General features: G+C 39.6%; 2 protein-coding genes across 2 annotated transcripts in view; both read left to right on the forward strand.

The window, feature by feature from the left end:
- The window catches only part of rnf19b (ring finger protein 19B), a 53,540-nt gene extending 45,764 nt beyond the window's left edge, over positions 1–7,776 (forward strand). Inside the window, exons 4-10 of the mRNA XM_034705514.1 lie at positions 193–337; positions 440–602; positions 2,052–2,166; positions 2,702–2,842; positions 2,947–3,136; positions 3,294–3,428; positions 3,758–7,776. Of these exons, the coding sequence (XP_034561405.1) occupies positions 193–337; positions 440–602; positions 2,052–2,166; positions 2,702–2,842; positions 2,947–3,136; positions 3,294–3,428; positions 3,758–4,202 (1,334 nt within the window). The 3' untranslated portion in view covers positions 4,203–7,776. The remainder of the gene's footprint in view (positions 1–192; positions 338–439; positions 603–2,051; positions 2,167–2,701; positions 2,843–2,946; positions 3,137–3,293; positions 3,429–3,757) is intronic.
- Positions 7,777–8,957: 1,181 nt separating this feature from the next.
- Positions 8,958–13,946, forward strand: ndufs5 (NADH:ubiquinone oxidoreductase subunit S5). The gene is made up of 3 exons (XM_034704902.1): positions 8,958–9,089; positions 11,165–11,384; positions 13,735–13,946. The coding sequence occupies exons 2-3, from the start codon at positions 11,169–11,171 to the stop codon at positions 13,837–13,839; spliced, it is 321 nt and encodes a 106-aa protein (XP_034560793.1). The 5' UTR covers positions 8,958–9,089; positions 11,165–11,168; the 3' UTR covers positions 13,840–13,946.
- Positions 13,947–16,887: the final 2,941 nt, after the last annotated feature.

Here is a 16,887-nt window from a genome sequence, read left to right on the forward strand (position 1 = left end):
ACTCCTCTTCAGAAACCAACGGGTGACATCACTGAGACTACGCCCATGTTTTATTGCACAGTTCATGAAGTTAATTCATGATAGCTGCTTTTATCCAGATGCAGAAAGCTGGAACTTAAAAGAAACACAAGCTCAAACTAGTCTCATCTTGATGTGAACTTTATGCTGATCCTGTCCTCTTTCTGTCCCCAGCTGATGACATCAAGCCATGCCCTCGCTGTGGTGCTTACATCATCAAGATGAATGATGGGAGCTGTAATCACATGACCTGTGCTGTGTGTGGCTGTGAGTTCTGCTGGCTCTGCATGAAGGAGATCTCTGACCTGCACTACCTCAGGTATACTGAAACTTATGATGTCACTTCTCATATTATCTGTTTGTTCATCTTTTTTTGACTTTGTAACTTTAACCTCATCTTTGCTTTCCTTCCCTCCGTCAGTCCATCTGGTTGTACGTTCTGGGGGAAGAAGCCTTGGAGCAGGAAGAAGAAGATTTTGTGGCAGCTGGGCACGCTGATCGGAGCTCCGGTCGGCATCACCCTCATCGCCGGTATTGCTGTTCCCGCCATGGTCATCGGTATCCCTGTTTATGTCGGACGCAAGGTGAGAACCCCGATGAGAGGCAGCAGCTTTAGCTTAAAGAGACGTATGATGAACTTAAAGTAAAGATGGCCTTTGTTTGGTTGTATGAGGGTTTCAAACTTAACACAGGAGCAAACAGAGAGTCCTTTAAACACGATCAGTTCACACTAACAGCAATTCCTCTCATTCTCCCCTGGTTTGTAGCTAACTGAGACGTCTCTCACATTGAGTAACACTCTATCAATCTTCATGGTCATTTCACTCAACGTTTTTCTTTGAAACCAGAAGTGAAAAACCACAGAGTTTTCATAACACAAACACCCACACACACACACACACAGTTTACAGTGCAACCACAGTCATTCTTACAAAGTCCTCCATTGATTATCTGGAATTTACAACATTTCAGGACATTCAAAACTTTTCATTTTAATTCCAGTTGCATTATGTCATCTTCATCTGAAACAGGCTTTCCTTGGAAAGTACCTTTGTTTCCCCTGAACACCACACAGCAGTTTCGAGACACATCATCAATCACACTGACCCAAGAGAGAGACTTTGGCTCTTCAAAATAAAAGCCAGTGGTGAACTTATGAACTGCACATCTGAAATGATCTATATGTGTGAGGCCTTCGAAGTGTCCTTAGAGCTGAAATAAATACCTAATGATATTGAGGTCCTTGTGAGATCATCCGAATCAGAGATAGCCGAGTGTGTTTACGAATAAGTAAGGGATTAACTGTGGTTTAAGAGAAACAAAAACAAAAACTGCAAGTCATTGTGAATAGAAATGTAGAACGAAAAGTAAAACATATCTATAAAATGTAAACATCTGTACAGTGCTGAGTAAGAGGAGGATGTAACATGAGAAATGCTGACCAAGAATCACATTAATATTCACAGTATAAAGGAAAAAGTAATCATGAGAGAGATCCTGAAAGATCTTTAACATCCAGTTTATGCCCTCTTTTAATTTTGGATGTTGAATCTGCAAAAGAAAAATGTTAAATATGTCGACAAAGCAATCCCAGAAGGATCCTCACAGCTCATATCTCCTGTTTACAGAGAACACGGACATGACTCTAAGTGGCTCTGTCGTGTTCTTGTTTTTAGTTATGCTGTTTTTTTTTCTAACAGACAAAACCATTAGTGGTGAAATGGTGTGTGCTAAAGGGCAATGACCTTTTTAAAACATACAAGAGGAAGGAAATGACATGAGGAGGGTCACTGAAGGAGCTTTTGCACATTAACACTCTGCAGCTCCCCCTTGTGGAAAAGAATGACGTATACCTTTCACTTAGAGACTTCTGCTTGTCTGAAGAAGTCTGAAGAAGTCTGAAGTTTTCTAGTAGCACAGTGTAGATATAACCTTTTATATTTCAATGTTTCCAACCTTGAAGCAGCCTACCCACGCCCAGCTTCACTCCTCCTCATGTCCTTTGTGTTAACCATCTCTGTCCTCTGCTGCAGATCCACGCCCACTATGAGCTGAAGAAATCATCTCGTCACAGGAGGAACCTGGCCATCACAGGGGGCGTGGCCTTGTCCATCGTCACCGCCCCGGTCATCGCAGCTGTCAGCGTGGGTAAGCATCTCAACGGGATCACCAGGCCTTGTTTTCTCACTGTCAATCTATCAGGATGAATAAAAGAAAGCACAGTTTGTTTATCAGAGTTTTGACACACTGCTGTCGATCATGAAGAGTAGAGAACCTCTTCATAGAAAGAAAGATCACCTCATTTTATTATGTCTTTTTAATTTCTTGAATCAGCAACAAACAAACAAAAAATGACTCATTACAGAGAGACATGATTCAATCAGAGGATTACTCATCTCTGAGAAATAGACCAGGAAATATATGTGTCGCTTCCTGCTTTTCTTGCAGCTTAAATCATTCATTTGTTTTAGGATGATAGTCTATTTATGGCTCTGAATGTATAGACGTCATAGAGGGGCAGAAAGGACAAAATTAATCCAAATCCTCTTATTACACTTTGACCCAACTTCCTCTCCTCAACGTCCTCTGTGAAGATTAAAAATAAATTAAATGCAGGCAGAAGTTTAGGATCCAATGAGCCGGATATCTGTTTATTCAGAGTGTCTGTTCCTGTCACTTTCAGGAATTGGTGTTCCCATCATGCTGGCCTACGTGTACGGTGTGGTGCCCATCTCTCTGTGTCGGGGAGGAGGCTGTGGAGTGAGCAGAGGAAAGGGCCGAGGAGTGAGGATCGACTTTGATGAGGACGACGGCCCCATTACAGGTGAGCGCAACAAAACGAATCGACAGGTTCTTCTTCACCAGGTGTTTGAATTCACACCTTTCACATGTACTATGACTGAGGAATATTCTCTTTGAACTCTTCAGTCGCAGATGCGTGGAGAGCATTGAAGTCCCCGAGCCTGGGAGAGAGCAGTTTGGATGGAGCAGTCAGTGGGATGAGCACCACCTCCCCTAGTGAGGGGCTCTCAGTGGCCCCGGGGACTCTGGGGGACACGCCACACTTTAACACGCTTGCTGGAGGCGCTCTGGGGACACGCACCGGAAAGTACAGCAGGTGAGGAAGAGCTCAGGTGTAGATCATGCGTCAAAAACAGACATCTGGATGTGACGTAGCATAAGGGAGTCCTGACAGTTGTTGGTCAGTTGTTTGTCTGCTCTTCATTCATGTTATTGATAAATAAGTGTTATTAATTATTTATGATCCCCTTCAGGTTGGAGGTGCAGGCGGGGGAGCTGGCTAAAGAGTCAGCCCAGAGGGAGACAGGCAGCCTCGGGGCAGGGAGCGACTGTGCCAGCACCCGAGGGATGGCTGGATCCATCATCTCCTCCTACACACTACCTGACAGGTGACGCTTTGCTCTTCTTCTGTAGTGTCTCTGCTGCAAAATCAACTCTTCTTAAAGTGTCACTTGTATGCTTTTAAACTCCATATATTTGAATGTCAGATGTGATGTTTATATTTACGATGGAGGAGATGCAAAAAACAAAGCTCAACTAAGTACTTTGAAAGCCAAAACCATCATCTCATGTTAGTGTCTCATTTGTGGCTACCATGCAAACTGCATAAATCCCTGTTGGTCACATATTTCATATATTTATTATAGAATTGAGTCCTCTGGTTTTAAAAAGCAAAGGTAGCCTCATGCAGGGTCTGACTTGTTGTGAATCTCTGCAGGGACTGCACCAACCTGGAGATCCAGGTGGACATCGAGACCAAACCCAGCCATCTCTGCCTGACCAGCGAAGAGGACCTTACCCCGCCTCCTGGCTCTGCTGCCATGGCGACTGTCTCAGGAGGGGAGGAGCCTCAGGACTGCAGCTCCAGAAGGGGCGGGGCTTTGTCTGGCTCTGCGTTGGGACTGTCTCCAGGCGCGTCAATCAGGGAGGGGCTCCGAGACGTCACGCTGGCTCAGCCGGAGAGCATCCGCAGCGACCTGGAGATGTCGGACACTCAGTCTGACGACATCGCAGAGCTGACATCCGACGACTGTGACTCCCCTCACCCTAAAAGCTGCCACCTGGCGGCAGGCCAACAGCCACAGCCCCCCTCCTGCCGAGCCCTGAACCCCCCTGAAGGCCTTCACTGTCCCACAGACAGCAACGTCATCCTCTACGTCTGAGAGAAACGCTGCTCTCAGGATTGCACAAAAAACTAACGAGTCCCCGACAGTTTTATTTTACTTTCCTTCCTCCATCATAGCTTTTCATCCTCTGTTTTTACTTGTTTGCTGCTTCTGTGACTCTCACACACACACACCGTCTTAAACACAGACAGTTTGTTTACTTTGTCCGCCTGTCTTATCTTTCTACCTGTCAATCTCCTCACTGAGAACATTGTCAGGGTTCTACCTCTGAGATTTATAATATGATGATTTATGTTTACTCCTCGGTGCAAAATGCCTTGGCCACTCAAGCAAAAAAAAAGAAGAAGAAGAAAAAAAAAGAGGTACAAATTTTCCACAAGAATTACTCAAATTAAGAGACATGGTGACACGTCACCAAGCACAGCAGGAGGAGAAGGGTTGTTTTCAGAGGACGAAGGGGATGTTTCTAACAATGTGTGAGTGAATGTGGACTTTACCATTGTGGCTTTATTATCTTCTCTTTCTTCTATTTATATTCAGATAACCTTGAATCTGATTTTCATTTGCTGTGTGCATGAGTCTGCATGAGCCGTGTGTGAGCGGATTAAAAAGGCAGTGAGGTTCTGTTACACTGGTGGTGAAAGTTAAAGTTTACTGGAGAGGACGAAGTTGCACTCGAATCTCACTTTCCCTGCACAGAGGAAGAGGAAGAGGATGCTCTTGGAGACAGAAGAATAAGAGATTGGGTTCTGACAATGACATGAAGAGCTGATTTGCACTGAGAGAAGCTGTTTTATTCCTTTGTGTTCATTTATTTGATTGACTGAATGAAACAGGTCTGTCCTTCTGTTCTGCACTGACAAACAGACATTTGTCATTCGCAAAAAAAGGGTTACGATGTTAAAGCTCCTGTTAGGATTTTTTTTATCTGCCTACAAAACAGACTGAAATTAACATTGATGCCTCTTTATGACACTACAGAAGAAACCAAGACTATCGGTAGGAAGACTGATGATCTACTCCCTTATTTGTAACATCCAGAACCGCTGACGGGGGGGTAGGTGTCAGTCTGACTGATAAACTGTATGCTTCCCAAACAGCCTTTTTTTTAATAGTGATATATTCTAGAGCTAAGATAACACTGTGAGATTTTTGTAAGAAAAACACAACTTGTAGGACAAAATAAGCAAAAAAATAAGCGGTACCACTTTCTCCACAGGGGGCGCCAAATTAATGTAAACTGAAAGTTCCTCACAGGAGCTTTAAAATCATGTCAGGTTTAGGACTGTTGTCATTTTGTAGATCTGTATGTGGCGAAATAGTTGAAATATACTAAAGATAAGCTTAGAATCAGTTAAATATGGAAGGGCTAATTAATTATATTAGAAAATAATTACAACTTCTGTATGTGACGATATTGCATATAGTATATGACAATAACAAAATTACAAGTACTAAAATTGTGAAAAGTGGAAACAGAGGTTTGGAATTTGCTCGAGGCTCCAGTGATGAGCTTTTAGTTGGCAAATGAAGCAGACTGATATGAATGCTGATGCCTCTTCAAAACCAACAAAATCAATCAAACCCTCTCAGATAAGATTGTTTGTTTCAGTGCAGTTATTTTCTGTGTACGTCTTCCCTGCCACGGCAAGGTGTCAGGCAAGTCCTGCCGAACAGCAGGAACAGCCTCCTCCAAACTGACCACGCCAAGGATTCATCATGAGTTGCACGTCAGACATAGAAAATAAAGAAGGATGAGATCTTTTTTTTCATCAGAAACACTACTTTCATATGTACAGGACAAGATTAGCCAAGAGGTTCAGTATCACGCTTTGTCCACAGGGGGCGCCAAAATCAACACAAACCAAAAGTTCCTCACAGGAGCTTTAACTAATCATTTCATCTGACATATCTGAAAACTGGTCACTTAAGCTCTGATAATCTGTCAGTTCATCATGTGGTGGAAATGCATTTCCTCCAGAAAACAATCACTTAAGTTCGACCTTACACTGATTGCCTGACAGTGCGGACCCACTGCACACAGCATGTCTGAACTCGCTTCCATTTATTGTGTACTGCAAATGTCTGCTTCTCTGCGCCACTTTTTAACATCTTTTCTCTCTCATTATGAAACAATCATCCATACATATCAAGCGGTTATATACTGTTTGGTAAATAAACCTAGTTGGTAGCCAAGTTTTTAAAAAGACTCTTAAATTCCAAATGACGAATGAAGCAGGGGAGGTGGGCAGCTTGTTTCTAGGTTGCTTGTCAGTGGGCTCGTACCATAACCCGACACTGCTCTCTGTTCATTGTAAGAACTCTCTCTGATTGGTTCTGGTGTGTGTCATGTGACTGGACCAGTGGTTTTGGTCCCCTGAGCTTTGTGTGTGTGTATGTGAGTGTGTGAGAATGGACTCCTTATGAATGTATCTGTTTGTCCCACTTCGTTTTTGAATGAGCACTCGTGCACTTTATCTGAATTTATCTTATTTATCTTTTTGATTTGCCTTTGATCATCTGTTGCTATGAGTGAGTTTACTTCAGTTGCAAACTAAAGTCTGTGGTACAACCAAAATAAATCACCTCCTGAAGGCCTTTTATGTTGGATGTAACTAAAGGAGAGTTTGGCTCCAAAATCATGTATAATCTTTTTTTTTTATATAAATGGTTTCTCGTGTTTATCAATCAGTATTTTTAAAGTTATCTTATCAACTTTATGATCCCAGGACTGTAATTATCCTGTTTTTTATTTCTTCCTTTATCCGTTTTTCTTTTACTAATCATCTCTTCAAAGTCAGTTTTACTTTTGGAGCCAAACTCTTCAAATATCGATGCCGATAAGCTCTCTTTAATCATACTCACCTGCCTGAATTGTTTCTTAGCTTTGTATCACCTCTGTGCTTCAGTTTCAAAAAAAAGGTTACCTCCAGGTTTCCTTTCATCTGAAAAGGAATCAACCTGTAAACCTTTTTCATCTCAGAGTAGCTTTATGGATTTAGCTGCTTACAGAACTTGACAGTGCTTTGTTTGGTCTGCACTTATCACTTGTTTCCGCCTGCCTGCCTGTGAGAAAACACACGAATGTACCACAGACGGAGTGTGAGTGGTAATGGAGATTTTCCATGAAGCCCACGGGTGGTCCTGTTCTTATTTGAAAGGTTTTAGAGTATATAGATAGCAATATTTAAGTGTTATTATATTGTTTGTGTATTTCCTGTCACTGTTAAAGCCCTGCGCTGTGTGGGGTTCTACATGCAGGACTGTGAAAGACCACTTGTGGACCTTTGGGGAAGAATAAATAAACACAATCTGATGTTGCACCAAAGCTTTGAGTTGTGGTTAATTGCACTGTGTACCACAATAACTGATGATTGTTGAGTTCTCTGTCGGGTCGTACCTTTACTAACATTGTAGTTCAAATCTTAAAAAATCTTGTAGTCTTTTGCTGAAGGGGGGGAAGTCATGAAAAAGTAAAAAATGAATATAAAAAATATGTGTAGGAAAAATGTAAATTGTTCCATAGAGAGCTTTGTTTTGTCATTTTGAGTTGCCTGATACTGCTTTTTACCAGTTGATTTGAGATTAAAAGTTGCAATTTAAGAAATGGGTCATGTAATTTATGTGTTTTTTGTTCAAAATCAACATCAATTTGCACACATTTTCCACAAAACTTCCACAGAATACACACACCTGGTAAATTGAATCCCATCTCATCACATCAGCAATCTAATACAAAAACAACATCTTCATTTATAAAGCATCTGGTTGATTATTTGTCATAAAAAGCAACAGATTTGTCAAATATTTATGTATACATGACATTTTATTGACATGTTTCACACAGTAGGGTTTGATTGTTCTCCTTGAGTTTGGAGAGCAGTGAAGAGATGAATATACCAGCCAGAAGAAAAAGCTTGTCATCAATGTACAAGTCCAGTAATAAAAGTTTCAGATGATTAATTATCTTTATTTAAACTCAAAATTCATTGAGAGCGAAGCCCTGATTTACAATGACGTCAAGCTTATAAAAGAAACATTAAAATGCATGACAAGCAAATAAAAGATAAAACCTTAAAATAATCATGATCAATTAAAAACAACAATTAAAAAGTTAACACAAATTCAGTTGAAACAGGTGCAATCAGAGGTTAAACAGTTTTAAACTAATGATTTAAAATGCATTCATTTTAAAAGTGCTTTGAAGGGAGTTCCATGCAGATTCAAAGGTTCAAATTCAAGATTCAAAGGTTTTTATTGTCAATTTTCACTGTATATATGAGACATACAGGAAAAACGAGATGCTGTTTCTCTCTTCCAGCTTTTAAATATCTAAAATTTAAATATAAAATACAATAAAATATAATAAAATACAGTTTTATAAAAACAGCATAGATGGTGCAAAAAAGCCAAAAGCAGAATTCATACAATCACACAGGTTTTTTTTTTTTATCATAGTCCAGATTATAAATTTGTGTATCATGAGATTATTTTCTCCTGTTAAAATAGAGACATATAAATCCATAAAAGGTGAGATATTTATAAGTTTAATTTAAGGCAAATAAAGGCAAATTTGTGTAAAAACAAAGCGGCACAAACTAGGCTTTTGTGGCCTAAATCAATTGGTAAATGCCAAGAAACTGGATCTTTGAGTATTAACAAAACAAAAAGGAAATGTTTCATATAATGTTTTGGTTACCTGTATAATTTAATGGTTGATAAATATAGTGTTTTCACCTTGTATTTGACCCAATCTGTCACCTCAATCTTGTCCAGTAGGCGGCAGTAACAGAGAAAGAACGCTCCACACCACTGTCGCGTCTTTTTGCGACACATCACGTCATTTTACGTTCGTGTTGTATTGAGCCGTAAAGCGTAACGCTTTGAGTCGGTGGAAGGTTAAAGCGAGTCCTACAAAACACGGTAAATATGGATGTTTTCTGAGTATTATCGGTATTTAACGACTCGTTTTGTAGCATGTGAGCTTTCAGAAGTTGTATGTTGTAAAATAAACACCGACACTTTGTAAATAGCATTAATTTAGAGCCTCCTGATGTTAGCATGAACGGGCTGTCATTGAGGGAGACTGAAACGCTGCTTACTAACAAATATATCACCACGGGGCAGGTTTAATAAGGAGTCTTAGTTTATGTGCTCTCATATTGACCTGAACGAGACACTGAAAGGTCTAATATAGAATTACTTTTGCATGTAAGGTCAGTCAGCTTGTCTCTGGTGGTTAGCTGAGCTCTGGCTAGCTAGCCATTGTTAGCCGACTGGCTAATTTGATATGTGTGAAATAAAAACAAAGGTGTTTATTGAAGTTTTATTTACGAATAGAGTCACATTAATGACCTTTATTCAAGCCATAATTGAATCATGTAACTGTGGATCAAGATCGCGAAGATAACTAATATGTAGAGATGATTAAATGTATTTATTTACAAAGTTGATCCTTTATAATCCATTGTAACAGCACAAAACAGCTTTGTTACAAATCTACATCTTAATAAAATAACCAAGGATAAGTTGTTATCATGGGGTTACGAGAAGATATGATAATATAAAGGAGTATTAGTTATTTCAAAATAACTAGAATTTAATAAAATGATTTATTTTGGGATATGTTTTATTCAGCTGTAGTCCATAACAATCTAAATTAAAGAAAACAAGTCTGATACATTTTTCTTTATGTGTAATAAGTGAATTTATTACATCTTCACTTCTGTAATAAATGATTGAAAATGTCAAAAATAATCTAAGTAGACTAAAGAGATGCACTAATATGGATGCATGTCCTCTTTAGGCTCCTTCTGTTATTTATAAATGGAAATTATCCTGTGAAAATCAAAGTTTTATATCTCTTTGTAAGACTTTAATCAGCTGTGAGACTAACGAAAGATTTAGGAATACGAGTCACGCTTTTTATGTGTCAAAGTTGACTACAATCTTGATAGATAGATAGATAGATAGATAGATAGATAGATAGATAGATAGATAGATAGACTTTATTAATCATCCATTGGGGGAAATTTGCTTGTTCCAGCAGCTTACAACACAGTACATGAGAATAGGACAACATAGTTAAAAAAAAAATATATATACAAATAAAATAAAATAATAATGATAAGGTGAAATAAAATAAGATTAAATAAAATGAATTAAATATAAGAGATGTATACACTTCTACACTTCTATCTTATGAATGGAGAGTAAGGTATGTTATTGCACCAGGTTTTTATGAGCACACAGAGTGATTCAAATATGAGAATTTTATGCTGGTTACTAATTAGGCAATAATTAGTACTACTTATATATAGTGTTATATGAAGCATGTGCAGTATCCTACAAAATTTCTAACCTCAAACACAGCTGAGAAAGGCCACAGCGCCATCACCCTCCTCTCTCTCTCTCTCTCTCTCTCTCTCTCTCTCTCTCTCTCTCTCTCTCTCTCTTTCTCTCTCTCTCTCTCTCTCTCTCTATCTCTCTCTATCTCTCTCTCTTACAAATGATAACAGATTTTAAAAAGCGGTTTTAACTTTGTCAAAACAATCAAGACGATGTTCTTTGAGGAGACTGATTCTAAAACAAAATGAGTCTTAATGCTGAGATAATTCTTCTGTGGTTTGTACATTTTAAATTTCCTTTATTAACAAGTGTGCCTTTTTATTTTTAGTAATATTTTCGGCTCTTCATTCAGAGAGGAGAGGAAAGAGGATAGAGCAGGGAACCAGGAAAGAGAGAGGGGAGGGACATACAGGAAAGGGGCTGCAGGTTGGAATCGAACCTAGGGGACTGTTGCCTCTTTACATGGGGTGTGTGACTTAACCACGAGGCTAAACCTGCTCTCTTAAGGAAAGCCTGTTGATTAGCTCTCAACAGTTTCTCAACATGTTGAACCCTTGAACATCTCTTCTTAAGTTTTTACATTAGATAAATGTGTCTCTGCATTCCACCTCCCCCCTAACCTGAGCGTTTCCTTCCTGCTTCTCCATCAGCATCATGCCGTTGGTGGACGTGCAGTCGCGGCTCGGCATCGACATAGACCGCTGGATGCTAGTGCAGAGCGGGCAGCAGCCCAACCAGAGAGCCGCACGCTGCCACGCCTTCGAGAAGGAGTGGATCGAATGCTCTCACGGCATCGGGCAGACCCGCGCCAAACAGGAGTGCAAGCTGGAGTTTGAGGATTTCTATGAGTGCATGCACAGGCAGAAGACGGTACGTGTGTGTGTGAATGCTCCATCACTTCTCTTTCATGTTATTGGTTCACAGCATTGAGTCTTTGTGGGCCCTGTGTAGAATTAAAGCATGAGGAGAGTCACATTTGCATCATTTGTTCTGCAAATAACTGGCTGCCAACACCTCAGCCTGTTGTGCAAGCGTAAATGTCATTCTCTCAGTATTCCACCACACTCTGAATTGTTTGCAAATATCAGGAGTAATTACCCTGCAAAGGCCAGGAGACCTTTATGAGGCCCATATATCAAACAAGTTGGTATTCCTGTTATCCTGAGCAACATTACATGACGTGACTTTAGTACACAGCTTGAGGTGATTGGTTGGAGGGAGGGAGAGAAGAGAGTAAAGACATTTTTGAATAACTCAAAATGATTATGAATTAAAGACAGAAGCTTATTCAGCAGTAAAATTAGCATCCATGTCTAATCCTTTCTCTACAGCGAGAGCTCAACTGAGGTCGCTCTTAATTGCTGCGTGAGTCAGCAGAGGACAGATTGACAGATGCTCTGCATGCTTTCTGTGAATGTGCTGCAGCAGCAGGAACTTTCTGCCTGCATCCAGACATTCAGACTTTCTCTCTCTCTCTCTCTCTGAGCCACGTCTCGTTCTATCAGATGATGGAGATGACGCAGGATGACTTGCTGATTTGAGATGAATAGAAAACATGACGCTCGCATCATATTATCTGTGTTATCTGCAGAGTCATGGCTCAGAATGTAGAAGGAGTTTAACTTTGATTCATTTTTATGAATCTTTTATTTTTACGTGAGTGGATGACCTCTTCTCTGGACTAGAGTCAGCCACATGATCTTAGATGATCTCTACAAACGAGCCAACACAACATTCAGTCAGTTCTCTAACAGCCATCAGCCCGCAGATCTGGAATACTCTGCCCTCACAAATTAAAGCATCAACCAATTTGAAAGATTTTGGTATTAAAGCTACTGTTGGTAGTCGTGATATAAACATCAGTTCGGAGAGAACCCCTCTCTGCTCCTGTAACCCCGCCCACAAAAGATCGTTGTGTGCGTTCTATGAGGAAGTAGTGGCTTCCCAGCCAATCAGGATGACATAGTAGGGGCCGCCACTCGCCCAAGCAGGACAGAGGGTCGTAGAGTAGCTCTGATTGGTCCGTGATAACAGGAACGAGGGGAATAATAACATTGCTTTATACATAGGCGTTGGAAAACACAGAGATTTTGCAATAGTTTCATATTACTTCACTTACCTATGAGTACTGATGGGTGTTATGACTTTTTTTCCAAACCCAGCACAAAAAAAGTATAGTTTTTTACCCCATTCCAACCAATTGCACCTTTAAGCCTTCTACAAACATATGAATATAAAAAATATAGAATCATAACACTGTGGCTCATGTTTTTAAGAGCAAACATTTCTTTCTTTCCCTCCCATTTGTACTCACTTTTTGTATCACAGCTTGCAGTGGTTGTTCTCTAAGGTCTAAAGTAACGTTGGTCTTAATGTCTGTATTGAAGGATTAGTGGTTTAAACCATAAAAGCTAAATCAGGGACAACAAGGGCTTCAAATTATCGTCCCTTTAAAGTTCTATTTGGTCTAGTTTGTATTTGTATTATTTAGTTGAATGTAACACCATGGACATGCAGTATGTGTCATCTCTGTAAAATAAGTTGATAACTTGGGGCGCTGGTGGCCTAGCAGTCCAAGGGCGCCCCATATACAGAGGCTACAGTCCTCTGCATGTCTAGCCCCACTTTCTGCTCCCCCGTTTCCTGTCTCTCTTCAACTGTCCTGTATAAATAAATAAAAAATTAAAAAAAGTTGATAACTAAAAGGAATCCACTGAGGAGGGCGCCAGTTCGGGAAGCGGTTGACTCGTGTGTTCCATGTTTGGAAGCTGTAGATCTCAAAGCAGGTGGCCTGTGTTTGATTCTGACCTGCAGCCCTTTGCCACACGTCCTACCTGCTCTCTGTTCCCAGTCCCCGACTCAATCCAATGTCCTGTCTGTATGACACATAATAAAGTCCACAGAGGACGCTTCAAGATTGAAATGTTAGTTTTAACAGTAGCTATAAGCCTGCCTTGATCTCAGCTGAATTATCATAACCCTCTAAATATGATCCTGATGGTGATTTTCTGATCACAGCTCGTAGGGAGCGTTTGTTCTTCTTATTTTGCACAATGATAAATGGTGAGAGTAAAATCTAATCTTTGAATCACTGATGTCTTAGTGTGAGGAGAAGAGAAACACAAAGGTGGAGGGATGTAGAGCATTTCTTTCCTTTCTTTCCTGGTCTCTGCATCACACCCTGTCTCAACACTCCCCTCTCTTCCTCTTCCTCCTGCAGCACCAGAGGCTGTACGCCATCCGTCAGCAGCGGGACAAGATGGTGAAGGAGGGGACATACACACCTCCACCCTGCCACTCAGGCAAGGCAGACCAAGCACCCTGAGGGAACACACACCTGTCTGCTGTTCTGTTCTTGTGTATAGTTAACCAGAGATCAATATTTCCTGTTCACCTGTACAAGTTTGCAAATAAATGTTATCACCCACTGTCCTCTTCTTCTGGTCTTTTCCTTTACCGTCTCTGTCCTCTGTCCTAAGATGTGTGCACAGGTGTAGTGGGAAGCACATTAGCTCAGGTACTGGGATTTAAGGTTCTTTTCCACTGAATATTACTCTGCACTCTTACTCCACCACATGAGAGGTCAAAAACTGTAAGACTACTACAGAACCAAACTCTGCACACAAGTTACTGCAGAATATTTATTAGTTTATCAGCAGCATACTTTTGGTGGATTAATGAAACTAACTTGCTTTTAGCAAACCCCTAACCCTAAGCCAACATCAATCAATCAATCAATCAATCAGTCAAGCTTTATTTAAATAGCACCTTTCATACAAATCAAATGCAACCCAAAGTGCTTTACAGCGATTGAAAAACAAGAAAGAAGCAGAAATGAAACAATGGTAAGATATATTAGGGGAAAATGATAATAATGATAATAATAAAAATAATAATAATAAAATTAAAAATAAGAATAACAATAGAATATGTACAAAAATGTAATTAAAATAAGTTAAAGCATCAAAATAATGAATAAAAATTGTTAAAATAAATGAAAAATGAATGAATAAATACGTAAAAATAGAATAAGATAACAGTTAAAATTACTAAAATAATAAAGCAACATTTAAATCAATATTCTAATAAAAGCTAGGCAATAAAATTGTTAAACCCTACATAAAAGCCAGACTGAATACATACGTTTTTAGTTTACATTTAAAAGTCTCAATATATCTATCAGTGCCTCTCAGATCCTCTGGCAGGCTGTTCCATACAACATGGAACTTCTACCCATGGTAAGGAGTATATTGTAGAATGAACAGAAAACTACAAACACTTCCTTGTGACAAAAAAATTTGAATGACAAAAACAACTTAAAGGTGCACAAATTATTTTTCCTGATTTTATCTGAGGTCTTTTATTCTTGTTGTCTCAGCCTCATGTGGGCTTCAGGCGTCTTCCATTAACTGCAACAATTAGTCCATGAATGAAGTGGTTGATGTAAAAAATGTAAAAGTAAACTATCTTAATGTCCAATCGATGATTTCTGACAGTTTTCGTGCAGAAGAATCAAACGTTTTCTAGCTCCTGGCTCGTCAATGTGAGTTGATGATTTTTTGTCACTCTTCAGCAGTAAACGTCACTTTGGGCTCTGGGAAAATATGATAAGCATTTATACATTATTTCAACACTTAATAGACTAAAGTATTAATCATGTAACTAATTGAAAGATGAGGCATGAAGTGTAGTCCGCTGCTTTTTAATTAAAGGCCCAATTCATGAGGCAAGGCAAGGCAGCTTTATTTGTATAGCACATTTCATACAGAAGGGCAGCTCAATGTGCTTTACATTAAAACATTAAAAGCATTTGAAACATTCAGACAGGCATAAAAGAGCACAATTAAAATGACAAATATAATAAAACACAAAATTAAAATTTGCATTTAAAGTGAGTTAAAATAAGCTAAGATAGGAAGGCAGTGTCATATAAAAAGGTCTTAATCTTTGATTTAAAAGAGGTGAGAGTTGGAGCGGACCTACAGCTTTCAGGGAGTGTGTTCCAGATATGTGGTGCATAATGACTGAACGCTGCTTCACCATGTTTCATTCTGACTCTAGGGACTGAAAGCAGACCAGTACCTGATGACCTCAGAGGTCCAGATGGTTCATAAAGTAGCAGCAGATCAGCAATGTATTTTGGGCCTAAACCATTCAGTGCTTTATAAACCATCAGAAGGATTTTAAAGTCTGTTCTCTGACAGACAGGAAGCCAGTGTAGAGATCTAAGAACTGGAGTGATGTGGTCTACTTTCTTGGTCCTTGTTAGGACTCGAGCAGCAGCATTCTGTATGAGCTGCAGCCGTCTGGACTTTTTAGGGAGTCCTGTAAAGACCCTGTTACAGTAGTCTAGTCTGCTAAAGATAAATGCATGGACGAGTTTTTCTGCATCCTGCTGAGACATAAGTCCTTTAATCCTTGATATATTCTTAAGGTGATAGTAGGCTGACTTTGTAATTGTCATGAAGCAATGAATTAGAAATATCCAGATGTTAGTGAGTTATGAAACCGCAGCAAATAATTCAAACCCATGATGTGTGTTATGGTATACAGCAAACATGCATTTATTTCCATATAGCCTCCGCACAGCTGCTGTAAGTGATGTAATATCTCTCCTCCAGCTGTGGTCGTCGTATATCGTTCTGCTCTCCTCTAAGTGGGAGTTAAACTACAGTCCTTTTATTAAACCCACACTGACCTGATTTTAGAAAATCATTGAACGGATTAGTGAGAAAACGCTGCAGAGGGACCTCTGCGATGAAAGGCTGATATGAATGGATGTTGTTCGACATCCTAATTCAATTACAGGCGTTTAACTCTGACTGATGGGATTAGGAGGGACTCAAATATGCCACAAGATGGAGCCACATGCACAGATTACACAGCTGGAAGACTGTCTCAATGAGGAGCTGAGACTTTCCTCACTTTCTGGTTTTATTAGCAAATATTTCTGATTACTTTATCTGTAGTGATATAGCTAAAAGTCCATCATTGTGCTGCTGTATTTAAGGTTAGTCTTAAGGTTCACTTGTGAGTGAAGATTTCAGCCTGAGTATAATCATCAGGTCTGGAGCCTCTTTGCTAAAACCTCCCTGATTTCCTCTGAGAACACAGAGGTGGGAGTTTTTGGGGTGTTATAAAAAAGTTTGCATCCCACAAATATGTTACTCATTTTTTACAGCATATTGTTTTGGACTATAGATGAGGAAACAGTGAATAAAATAGGTCTTGTACACCTGTAATGATTGAGTGCAGAGTTGTACAAAGTCTGAAAGGTTAAAAACAAAACTTCATTTTAGAGAGTTATGTATTCAAGGTTTGACAATTGGTTGAATTCAAATATAATCCCTGAAATTTCTAACAAAATGTATGT

Source organism: Notolabrus celidotus, chromosome 16 (assembly GCF_009762535.1).
Source record: "Notolabrus celidotus isolate fNotCel1 chromosome 16, fNotCel1.pri, whole genome shotgun sequence".
Lineage (NCBI taxonomy): Eukaryota > Metazoa > Chordata > Actinopteri > Labriformes > Labridae > Notolabrus > Notolabrus celidotus.